This window comes from Euprymna scolopes, chromosome 15, assembly GCF_053919585.1.
Source record: "Euprymna scolopes isolate OS-2025 chromosome 15, ASM5391958v1, whole genome shotgun sequence".
In the NCBI taxonomy this organism is placed as follows: Eukaryota; Metazoa; Mollusca; class Cephalopoda; order Sepiida; family Sepiolidae; genus Euprymna; species Euprymna scolopes.
Window position 1 is genome coordinate 11187608 of NC_136496.1, and position 13665 is coordinate 11201272.

General features: G+C 36.9%; 1 protein-coding gene across 2 annotated transcripts in view; it reads left to right on the forward strand.

The window, feature by feature from the left end:
* LOC145293721 (G-protein coupled receptor GRL101-like) overlaps positions 1-13665 on the forward strand; it is a 761328-nt gene that overhangs the window by 505297 nt on the left and 242366 nt on the right. For both annotated transcript variants that reach the window (XM_080140164.1, XM_080140165.1), the window contains exon 11: positions 9565-9690. In XM_080140164.1, the coding sequence (XP_079996290.1) occupies positions 9565-9690 (126 nt within the window). The remainder of the gene's footprint in view (positions 1-9564; positions 9691-13665) is intronic.

The window sequence follows — 13665 nt, forward strand, 5'->3', positions numbered from 1 at the left end:
GGTCTTATGAACCTCGCTGATTCGGCCCACTGTGGAGTCCTTCACAGACTCCCTGTCCTCCTTGAATCTCTTATGCCACTCAAATACTAGTGTTCGATTCATGCAAGATGGTCCAAACGCAGTCTGAAGCATTCTATACGTTTCTGTAGCATTTTTTCTAAGCTTAAAACAGAATGTTATTGCATGCCCTTCTTTTAAATTGTCCTCACGTCTAGATTGCATTTTTGAAATTCACCAGCTTTGAGAATCGGGCTTTAGTAGGGTGTATTCCAATTCCTAATGTAGCTGTATGTTTGAAGCTCAAATCATAAAAGTTAGCCAGTCATCTTATAAGAGGTATGGCAATAACATACTAAATTTTCAAGAGTTTACGACAATTTTAAATGTCTGTACAAAAAAGTCTGAAAACTTATGGAAGGTACTTCGTATTATTTGAAGGGATAAAACAAGTGGAAGACAAATATTTGTTCGACGGTTTTTATTATTCTTAGTAGCAAATTGCCACAATTGTGGTGCTGGTGCGAGATAAAAAGTTGAACATAGGAACCAATATTGCACACATTATTTTTCTTTGTTATTGTCTGTTATTTAATTTGCAGAATATATTGCACGATTGTTTTTCACGAAAAGAACGAAAAAGCTAAAGGACTGGCAGGTTTTCTCTATTTTATTATCCTACATGTCGGGACTTATTTTATTTGCAATAGAGTCATCGGGTTTTGTGTCATCTCCTTAAAAAGTAAATCAGTAAATCAGTGAATATTAGTCTATGTCTATAAAAGTAAGAATGAGTGTGTGTGAGGACACTTCTCAACATATATACTTTACAAATGTTAAATCTACAGACTTGAGACTTAGTATTTAGGGTATTCAAACACGTGGAAAACTTTTTCATTGGTTTTCATACGGAAAATGCCTGCTAAAAGGTTAAACTTGAAATATTCGTACGTTGGGTTAACTAGATTTTTTTATCTGTTTGTCAACTCTTTAAAGAATGCGCATGTGTGAATCGTCCGCATGACAGATTACTTATGTTAAGAATAAGTAGGTTTGAAAATACTCTTTAAAGATCGTGTCAAGCTGGCCTAATGATTAAAGTACTTGACTAACAGTCTTTTGGTTTCGACCTTAGCTCGAGTATTTTTTTTTTTTTTACTTACAAGAAGTGAACTGTTTAAAAAAAAAACATAATACTCGCATGCACGTCTCTCAGTTTCTTTTAATTCTTGTATTTACTTTTTAAATGAACTTAACGTTACGTTTAATACTTACTGTATTTCTGTGTATAATCAATAAGAATTCTGCATTAATTAAAATATGATATTTATGCGTATTTTACGACCGGGCAACGTCGTGTGGTCTGCTAGTTTTACTATAAACTTCTACGTAAATATCACACATTATTCTGTATATTTTCCATGAATTGTACTTATTGCTTTCTAGTTGTTTTACTATAACATTTTCAACAATTTGTTTCAAAGAAATATGCAATTTCCAAAGTGTCTAGACTATTATTTTAAAGAGGTTTTTCGATGTTGATTGCGGTGTATTGCGACTTATATGCAGTTCTCAAATGTCCACCATCCCAGCCTTTGCCTCTCTCTTTAAAATGTACGTTCATTGCTAATCGACGCTTCTACCGGAGAAATGGCGACGAGATTGCTCAGCCATCCTTTGCAGGGTCAGAGTGTCTCTACCAGTGATCGCCGACTAGAGTAACAACCTATCTATTGCAACCCTAACCCTAACCCTAACCCTAAAACCATATCTATTGCACGGGGCTTACGGATCCTGCGAATGATAACTTAGCAGCCTAGTCAGCAATTAGTAGAAACACTCTCGAGATCACTATTTTTCGATCCGACTTTCCGATCCTTGTATCCTATTTCTCAGTGGGAGAGAAATAAATACATTCTAATAAATATGATCTCCTTAAATTATTTGTATATCATAATACTACGTAAAATATTTTGCTTCCGAGCAGCTGATTAAAATATTGTGTAACTGAAATGATACGGGCGAATTAAGATGAGTTTTGTTTTTCGACACATGTTATTAATAGTAAGTTTTTTTGTTTTGTTTTGTTTTTTACAAAAGAGTCAGTACCTATCAAAGCCCGGAGGCCACTCGATGATAAGGTTCAATGAGTATACAGTAGTCAATTAGATAAAATCATTGTAATCGTTTGTAGTGGAAATTTGATGAATTGGATTAATTAAGTAGACGACTCATAAAGAACTTGTTGACGTTGGATTAAAAACCATATTTTAGTTAGCTGCAAATAAGACGAAGTGAAAAGAGTTCCACAAGTTTTTTCATGGCATCTACGTTTAGGTTTAGGCACCGATAAAGAGTGGGTTAAAGTATAAATAGTAGTTTCAGCTAAACCGGTGTTTTTCGTGAAAGTTTGGAAAGGAGGACCATAGAATCGAGCTCAGACGAGCACTTTCCATGACAATAACGATAAAGCAGAGAAAGCTCTCAAGGTCTCTTCTGTAGAAAAGTGGTTTCAGGAAAGAGAAAATTGCATCACTTTCTAGGCTACTAAGTCTATTTTGAACTTTTTCAAGATATGATAAGATGCTTCTAGCAGCTCCTTTCTAGATGCTGTAACAGCACTGTACACTAGAACGTACTTGGATCTTATATAGGTAGCGAATTGCATCGGCGGCGAGATACCTAATAGAGTGGTAGAATGATCCGACCATTTTTCCAGCGATTTTGGCAACGGACTTGATTTACGTGTTACATTTTAGATCAAGATCCTGAAACTTGTCAAAACATGAAGCCTCCCCAAAATGAAAGCCATTCATTTCAATTGATGTCAGACGGGGATCAGAGCGTACCCTCTCTCTTTTTTTATTACATTTTCACCCCAAACAAGGCACATTGCCACTTTGATGTAGGGGGATACTATCAGGGACATAAGCTACAGGGGTACTATGTGGGGAGTTGGGCAGCAAGATGTCGGTTCACGTTGCACTTGAACTTCTACATGTCAGTACAGTTGGGGAAGCAGGAACCTGGAAGGGAATTCAAAAGTCTAGCGGTTGTGGGAGAGAAAATACTGGGGTAGAAGGCTTTCTTACATCTAGGGATCTCAACTGTGAAGGGGTGGGATTTAGCTGCTTGTCGGGTTTGTCGGGGGAATTTACGTCGAGGGGGTACAAGTGCTTGCAGTTCGTCAGAGCATTCACCGTTAAAGTATTTGTAGAACAGACAGACGGATGCTACATTTCGTCGATGGGACACAGGCTGAAGCTTAGATGACAGTTCAGGACCTATCAGGCTGGCGACTCTCTTTTGACCATTGTCTAGGAGGGATAGACTAGTAGCAGATGCACCAGCCCAAATATGACAACTCTCGTTTTGATTTATAGGTTGTGACGTTTTAATTTTTATGGCGGTCTAAAAAAAAGTAGTATGTTAGTAAATATTAGTTTTACTATAGATTTCTCCGTACAGTAGTCGGTTTGAACAGAGGCCACAAACCGTATTGGCACAGTTTAGTATTGCCTATTTATCTCATTGATCCCCAAAATAATACAATAATAAAAAAATAATAATTTCTTTTAGAAAACGCATGCAAACAATGCCATTACGTTTTCTTAAAGAGGCATGTTGTCTTACATCCATTAATCAATAAAAAGAATACGGTATAACTATTATATAACACCAAGATGACCTGTGTCCTGTAGTTGTAAGGGTTGAAAAAAATGTGTTTTAAAAAGTAGAAGAAATTTATCATGGTCACGTGTTTCGGTTTTACATGTTTTCCGCATCACACTGAACAAGTTAACATTTTTATGCATTTAATTAGAGGCCAACTAATTGGTGCATTAAAGTTGTTTAGTAGCGCAAATAATCGTCGCTGGAGATAAAGATTTTCTGAAAGCACATTTACAGATAGCATGGTTATTTGTACAAATGGATACACAAGGTGTTATGCTTTACATTCTGGTGCACAACATGTGTTACAGAGTGCGTACGAGCGCGTGGGAAAATATCAACAGGGGCTCTAATACAGCTGGTTTGTGAAGATATTCGCAGCAGTAGCCGATGTAGCATATATACAAATGTGTGTGCTCGTACTTGCGACAAGAGAGGGAAAAAAAGGACACCACGTGATCATTAAAAGCAAAGTGAACGTGAAAAGTTGAAAGCGAGGTCAGAAAAGGAAAGGACCGGGAGAGATGGACGTGTGGCCCCGAAGTGGCAGCGAAAGACTTTTAAACTGGTTTCGAGACGGCGTTTTCTTTTTTTTTACATAGGAGTCACAACTTATCAAGACCCATAGACCACTCGAGTATAAGGGTTATTGGGTGTACATATTCAATGGGATAATATTGCAATAATCGTTAGTAATGGAAATTTGATAAATTGGATTACTTAAAGGGGCGGTTAATCAAGAATTTGTTTATGTTTGACTTGAAGACAACCAAGTTGTAGTCAAGTGTGAAACAGGCAGATGGAAGATAGTTCCACATGCGTGCAGTTCTAAGAAAGAAGCCTTGTTCATGGAATCTACGTTTTGATTTAAGCACAGATAAATAGTGGGGAAAATTATGTACAGTGATTTCGGCTAGACGGGCGTTTCTCGTAGAAGAGTGGCATGGGGGGGACCAGAGCTTGGCGCTCAAACAAGCATTTGCCTTGGAAATAACGATAAAACAGACAGGTTTACCAGGAAGAGAAAATAGCATCCCCCACTAAGCTACGACGTCTATTTTGAGCTCTGTCAAGGCAGGATAAGCTGCTTCTAGAAGCTCTTGCCCAGATGTGGCAACAGTATTCCACCCTTGGATGTATTTGGCTCTTATATAGATAGAGAATTGCATTAATATTGAGATATCTATTGGCGCGGTAGAAGGGTTCCAGTGACCTTGGTAACAGATTTGATGTACGCGTTCTATTTCAGATCAGGAGTAAAGGTCAATCCCAGAAGCTTGTCAAAACATGGAGCCTCCTTAAGACGAGCGCCATCCATTTATTTAATTAATCTAATGACGGACGAAATGAAGAGTTAGAAAAAATATATTGTTTGGAAAGCAATGGTAATAAATGCTTTTTAGTAAAACAGAAAAAAGAGCAGAATTGTATTTATTTATTTTTGTTTGTTTCTTCCTTTTTGACGATGCCAGACGGCGTAACGAACTTAGTTTGAGCGTAATAGTCACGTTACACATGTACTTATTGACATCCTACGTTAAACTGCCTGTGGCTAAAGAAAGGTGTAAATAAGTTGAGGTCACCCGGGAATTTTTAATTGTCGTAGCCGAACACAATTCAATTGGAAACTAAAGCCATTTTTTTTCAATTGCAGAATGTGACGGAATACTGTTTGTTTTCTTGGAATTTGTTGTGGGCTACAAATCACCCTTATTTCAGAACTAAGTGAAATCAAGTAGTCCTATGAATACCTCTGGTTTCAGAAACTAAATGGAGACAATCATGTTTAATCGTCATTTGTAACCCCTAGCATGGGTTTACAACAACTTCCCGAATCAATTTGCAATAATTGCTATCAACTACTTAATGACGAACACTCAGGCAACGAATTCACTCTAACAATAAAACAACCATTGGAAGACATTCATACCATGTTTAACCGCATGCTACGAACACGTTCCTCTCATACCACTTGAGTAATTCCTGTATTCTTTATGATAAATACGTATTATATTTTATACGATTTACATTACTTGTGGTTTCTTTTATTTGTAACCCTTAGCACGGGTCTACAACAGAATTAATATTAGTTCGACCTCTGTTAACACCAGTTAGTGTGGCAGTTTCTATCACTGATTGGTGAATGCGTTTAACATACAATACTGTTTCATACCATAGCATTGGAGTGTCACTATTCTGGGGAACTGTTGACATACCGGAAAATTCTAATGAATTTTTGAATTCTGTAGAAAAGTGTCCAACTTCGTCATCATCGAGACTGGAATCTAAGGCATTAAAAGTTTGCTCATCATTTGGAATTTCATAAAAATGCTTGATAATTAATAACACGTACCATGTCATTTTGGTAGCTATAATTGCTTTCTTCATTATACACATAGATTTAGGTAATATTGGGCTCAACTTTGCTAGTAAGTTCTGTGAGTGATGAACAAGTGATCTAATAGCTTGAGTATTAGCAATGTGTTTACGGCTTTGTGGTCACCTATTATGATGAGTACAGAGGCAAACCTACTAGCTTATGTAAGATAAAACGGATAAATCTGTACAAGAACACAGAAGTAATTAGATAAACAACTAAATAGGTATTGCTTTAAGGTAGCAAAAAATATATTTACATTTTTTCGAAATGAAAACTAAAATTTCGTATAATTTAAAAATATAGCGGATACTACTTACAATTTTTAATGTACGAAAGTCGTTCCAAAAGTTAAACATATTTTTTAAGTCCAAAAGTTTAAGAGCTACGAATTGGCACGATTAAAACGAATGACCTTTTTCTTTTTTTTTTTGCATAAACGTCACCACATATCAAGGCCGATAGGCCACTCAAGGATAAGGGTTAAAGAGTGTAGAGTAGTCAAAAGGACAATATAGTAATCGATAGTAATGGAAGTTCGGTAAATTTGTTAACTTAAGTGGAACGGCTCATCAGAAATTTGTTCACGTTGGATTTGAAGACAACCATATTATAGAAAGCTGGAAAGCAGGAAAACGGAAGACAATTCCACAGGTGTGCAGTTCTAAGAAAGAAGCTTTGATCATGGTATCTATCTTTAGGTTTAGGTACAGATAAAGAGTGGGGAAAATTATTGATAATGTTTTCAGCTAGTCTAGTGTTTCTTGTGAAAGTTTGGCGAGGGGGGACCATAGATTGAAGCTCAGTCGAACACTTTCCATGAAAATAACGATAAAGCCGAGACAAACTCGCAACATCTCTTCTGTGAGACAGAGGTTGCAGCGAAGAGAAAAGGGCATCTCCCACCAGGCCACAAAGTCTATTTTGAACCCTATCAAGGCAGGACAAGTCTTTTCTAGCAGCTTCTGTCCATATGTGGCAACAATACTCCATCCTTGGACGTATCTGGCTCTTATATAGATAGACCTTTTGTGTCCCAGTATTTGTTTTTCCACATAGTCACCATCATTCTTAATGTATTTATGCGTGAGATTGGGCGATGGCTATGCATGAAGGTCCGGAGCGTGTAATGTTATACGAGCTTCATGCCAAAAGCGAAGTCTCCTATTTTTACTTAAACTGTTGAAGAGCTACGATAACTGGAGTAGTACCATTAAAACGAGCCACTTTTGTGCTCTGGAAGTTATTTATTTTACCACCATTCTAAATCACACTGTCAATATCTGCAACAGAGATATGTAATTTGCACGGAATTAATGTATAAATTTCCGTAACATTTGAGTGCTGCTTACAACTCATTCTGATCTATTCGAGTGTAATAAAAAGATAGGAGGCATTTCTTTTTGTGACGCCCCTCGTACAAAAACCAGCTTTCGTTGGTTTAAAGTCTCTTAAATTCTTCAAATACGACAAAGAAACATTGTGTTAAATAGCAAAGGATCGTTTTTCCTGAATTGACCCCTTAAAGAATTGGTGACATAATGTTCAACGAACGAGATCAGAGATGCGCCGCTGTACAAGTCATGCTCCCGATTAATCGAGTTTATGATAACATAATCATTGCCAGCACCCCCAAAATGGATCGCTGTATTGTCAAGAATAACAGGAACATGTCCAGGCTGATGGAAACAATGTTTCCGGACACAGTTATGGCATTTGGCGTGGTTTCAAGTGAGAACCACCTAACATCTTCGAAGTCGGCTTGAAAGTCAACACCAATGTGTACCTGGATGTGCTGAAAAGTATGGCGATTCCCTGCTACAGTCATTAGGCCGTTGGCAGACTCTAAGTGTGGCAGCAGGACTCGGCACCAGCCCACAAGTCCAAAGAGACACAGGCTTGGCTTAAGAAGGCGTCCTACGACTTTGTACCTTTCTCTCACTGGACCCCCTTTCTTACCCGACCTAAATCCGCTTGACTATTTTGTTTTATCATACGTTGAGAACATCACAAACATGACCTCCTACAACACCAAAGCCAGCCTGATCTCCACCATATGCTGAATATTCGCGGACCTCTCGCCAGTGCCTATGGAAAAGACATGTTCCTGGTTCCGGACCTTTATCAAGGAGGTGATTAAGGCTCAAAGCGGCTATATTGAACAGATGTCAGGTCTACTACTGTTATGGTGTTAAATGGTAATAAAACGAAAAGAACACAGGACTTTTAAAAACAAACATGTATTCACATATATTACAGGCAAGGCAGGTTGAGCAATACCATTCCTCAACTGTTGGGCGTTTGCACACGACCTCCTTGGCCGCGTACCAATCTCTGACTGCCGGGCACTGGTACTCGTTACCGGAGACGACGTCACCAGAGGAAGTGACGTCATGAGATAGTCCATTAATCCCATGGAGAGGCGTCTCAAACTACATTTACCTGAATTTATTATTTCAATATATATTATTTCAAGTTACCCGAATTTATTATTTCAATATAATTTTTCAAATAAATCTGTAGTGTTGCTTGATTTAGGGCGATAATTTTATCAACCTTTACAACCCTGTAAGTTTGATTTTTAAATTTAGAAACCCGAATAACGTTATATAATTTTTTAAATAAATCATTAAAATATTTTTTATCCTTGACGTTCGGTGTTATATAAAGGAAACTGTGTATGTGTGTGTGACTATATGTGTGACTATGTGTGTGACTATGTGTGTGACTATGTGTGTGACGTTCGGTGTTATATAAAGGAAACTGTGTATGTGTGTGTGTGACTATGTGTGTGACGTTCGTTCCCTGTGTACTCCTGAACGGCGAGGCAGATATTTTTTAAATTTCACACAAATGTATTTTATGTGCCTGACAGTGTTTCAGTTAAATAGATATTTTGAAAGGTTTTCGGTGAGTATCGATAATCGATATTGGAAAAAATCTGATAAAAGAACGGAACATGCGATTTTGACTAAAGCTGGCGCCTTATACGGCCTAATATAACATGTGCATTTGTGAAGTTTTATTACCGTACAAGAAAAAAGGCCCGGCATATAAAATCAACAGTATGCTCTTTGTATAACAATACTATATATCATTTAAATTAATGTTTCTGTTTAGAACACAACTTAACTCTGATACTTGACTTTTGTCATTTTAAACTTTAATTACCACCATTATAACCGCACAAGTAGAAAATCCTGACATATGTAATCAAAAAATAATTTGATAACTCAACAGTAGGTTCTCTACAGTGCAATGTATTGTCGACTAATTAACTACGGGGAAGATTTCAAAATGCACGATTTTACCGATTTCGATGACAATAGACTATGGTTGATCCTAATTCATTTCCGGCCAACGTTGGGCCTCCCTGCTACTAATTCATAGAAGAAGACTAAGATTTTGTTGGTCCCACCTTGAGAGTAAAAAGGCATATGTCCGATATTGAAAAAAAGAGAGGTAGAATGTTGCTGAGTAGACAATCGCGTGTAAAGTTGTTTCGTATTATCTTTCAGATATAAAACCTTGTAATAGCGACGAGTTCCAGTGCGAAAATGGCCAGTGTATAGCAAAGAAATTCCGTTGTTTTAAGGCGCCAAAGAAGCTGGGATGTGCTGACCTATCCCATCTGAAACAATGTCGTGAGTATTCAGGATTTTCTATGTTTAATTCATAAAGAAGAAATGTTAATGCATCTCTCTCTCTCTCTCTCTCTCTCTCTCTCTCTCTCTCTCTCTCTCTCTCACACACACACACACTATATATATATATATATATATATATATATATATATATACATACATATATATATGTATATACACATATATATATATGTATATATACATATATATATATATATATATATATATATATATATATATATATATATATATATATACATACACACACACTTCTTCGTACCGGACTTTTACCAACTTTTCTTGTATTTTACCGTTATTGGATATTCTATTATTCACTGGACCATTTTTCCTTTTTTTCCCCCCATTCCCTCTGCTTCACTATTTTTTAAAAACTTTTTACGTAAGTTCTACGGTTTACGTGTGGTTTCATTAAATACTTTGCAAACAAAATCCGACTCCACATTTTGCTATCTCTTAACCTCTGATGAGTATTTCTTTCGAAACTCCGCGGCTTCAGGACAATCCACTTAATCCGTGTCTCCTTTTGGAAAATTAAATGTTTTTACTCTTCTTAAAGTGTGTTAACATATTTTATTAATTCTTTGTTTATATATATATATTTCTGTAGAAATATATTTTCTTTTAATATATGCCAATCCTTATTTTAAAAGCTCAATGTAATTACAGAGCAATACACTGAATAAATGGCAAAAACTATATCCCAAAATTCATGATGTTGACCATCTTATAATTTATTCCTTTAATTCAGTTGACATTTACAATCCTTGACATTATCTGTTTCGTAACTCAAAATCAATCACTTAATTATTATATCAAGCAGTGAATCTATTATGCCCTTAACTCATCAGAACAAATAGCAACAATTAATCCGCCAAAAAGAAATAAAGTGTGATTTGACATGACTAAAATCCGAAAATAAAAGAATATACATATTCTTTTATTTTATTTTTAAAAGAATATATATATATATATATATATATATCATCATAATCATCATCATCATCAACATCATCATCATCATCATAGTCTCAACATTTGGAATTTTAATTGGATCTTCTTTTTGTTAAACATCAGTTCCTTTCCTTTGACATTCAAATTTTGTAACCTTGAGCTACCCAAACGCTGTATGCATAGACAGTCACAACAGAATGCGAACTTTAACACAACCTTTGATGTGCAAGAATCTTTTTTATTTGTTTACAACTCTAGTCGGCAATACTTATTTTATATGTTCTTTTTTCTGACCCTCTACTGTCATTACACAGTACCAGACACAGCTGGCAGTCATTGTACTGCACCGAACACTGTTGGCTGTCAGTATACGGCACTAGGCACGGCTGACTGTCAATACACAGCACCATGCACAGCTGGCTGTTATAACACGGCACCAGAGACGGTTGGCTGTCAATACACAGCACCAGACCCAGCTGATTGTTAATACACGGCAGCAGACATAGCCGGCTGTCAGTACACGGCACGAGACACAGCTGGCTATCAATATACGACACCAGGTATAATTGTGACTCAATCGAAGAGATAAAAGGAAGAGCCGTCGCTTGTTACTGAGCATAATTTCCCATGCGTAATTTTTTCTTTATCTTCTTTTTCCTCCCTTTCCTCCCGTTCCTCCTTTCTGAACACTATGCCTATATACGCATTGCGCTCCGTGACGTCACGATTTTAAATGCTGCCTTGGCACGTGATTATAATGGCTGAACTAGACTACGTTACAGCTGTACCTCAACACTTTCGTCGTTTAGCAAAACCTATGAAGACGGGACTGGTATCATTAAAACGAGGTACCTTTTGTGCTCCAGAATTAATTTTTCTACAGTCACTACCACTTGCAATGTAATTTTGTCAGCAATGAACGATAGCTCTGCATGAGTATCTGAAGGGCGCTTTGTCATACGAGGTTCGGTCGAAAATGAACGCCTCCTGTTTTTCAACTCAAAAAATTTAAGCTACGAACGAAGACCGAAGTTGCACCATTAAAACGAGCGACTTGTGTGCTACTGAATTATTTTTTTTTATTAGCATAATGACCGATATTCTCAATAAATTTTTCTCAGCGATGGACGATTGCTGTACATAGGCGTTTGGACCGTGTTTCATCGTCCGAGAGTCGATCCATAAGTAAATCACTTTAGTTTCTTTACTCAATAAGATAAAAAGCTACAATAACGTGAGTAATACCATTACAACAAGCGACTAGTTATGCTCTCGAATTTTATTTTCTACATAGTCGGTATGATTCTAAATGCACTTTTGCAAGCAATGAAGTCTGATTGTGCATGGTCGTCAAGGCGCGCTTTATTATATTAGGTTAATGCAAAAATAATGTTGTTTTTTGACGTTCAACTTCAAAAGATCATAACTCCTTTCATAATAAACTTTATTAATCGAAATAAAAACGATTAGAATCGATACATTTTTGCCGACAAGAATCAAGTTTATCTCATTTGTATAGAAATCCGGAGTTCTTGAAGCGATGAAATCATTGAAGGCCGATTTGGCATCATATCGGCTTTTTAAGCATTTTTCCAGCAGGAAGTTGTCGAACTGCTTGAAAAAAAGTCGATGGGGGACATGTTCGGTGAATATGGCTGATAAGACGGAGTTTCATATCCTAATTTGTTCAGTTTCTGCAGGGTCAGTTGAGCAACATGCGGGCGAGCGTTGTAATGAAGGAGAATTGTTCCCTTCATATTGACGAATCTTGGGCACATACGTTGGAGCTTCTGAAGCATTTCGTCAATTTGTCGGCGGTACTTCTCCGCCGTAATCGTTTCTACCGGGAATCAAGAAGCTGTGGTGGATGAGACCGGTTGCAGACCACAAAACAGATTCCCAATTCCGATTCTGATTAATCGGCTAACATATATATATATATGTGTGTGTGTGTGTGTGTGTGTGTGTGTGTGTGTGTGTGTGTGTGTGTGTGTTGGTGGAACGGTCTCTATCGAACTACTAATTGTTGGTCTACAAACTTAAAACTTAAAACTTGATGGATAGGGAATTCGAACCTGTGGAAGAAAATTCCAATTCGTTTAGCGAGTAAAAAACAGCTGGCAATGGATCCAAAATGGCAAACTGGGACGTGGCAGATGTAAATCGACTTGATGTATATCTTCTACGTATAAGCAAACATGCATTTATACATTTAAATGCGTTAATGATGCCCATGCGCCCTTCGGTTGCAATTATCACTTGAGACCTGAATCTCTTGGTTTTGATTATTACAGATGGCACCGAAGTCATATATATTTGAAATCTTTTTTTAAATTACTACTACATATTGGGTACAATATAATAATCAATAGATAATTAACTCGATAATAATAAATTCCAAATCTGCATATATTAAAAATATCATATTTAAGCGTATTTTACGGCCGGACACGCCGGGTCGCCTGCTAGTATATTATATCTGTATTTACCGACTGAGTGGATGTATAAACGGTTATTCACCTATTGTGAAACTCATTCGGACTCCATTGTTCATAAAAATACTTTATAGGTGAGATACTCGCATAAAATATTAAAGCGACGGGTAACATGAAAAAGAGAAATACATGCACCGTAGTAAATGAGTGTCTGCTAGTTGGATCTATTTACGTTGACGGGCACGAGTTCAGTTCCTATCATGCCTTGACAGAGTAAAAAAAAAAAACTTCTTCGAAATTTAATGTACGTTTTCGACTCCCTATTTCTGCTCTCTTGTAGAAGAGATCTCATGAATCTATCTCAGTCGTTATGTCCCTGACTGAGCTCCAATCTATTGTCCCTCCCTGTAAAATATTTGCTACAAATACTCGTCTAACTACAATAACCGTCAAAAATACCCTTTCCTGGGTCTTTCTGTCCATAGAAAACCATACTTTTGGGTTACTTTCCAGCTTACTATAACGTGATCGTTGTCAAGTCTAATGTAAATAAAGTCTTGTCGAGCCG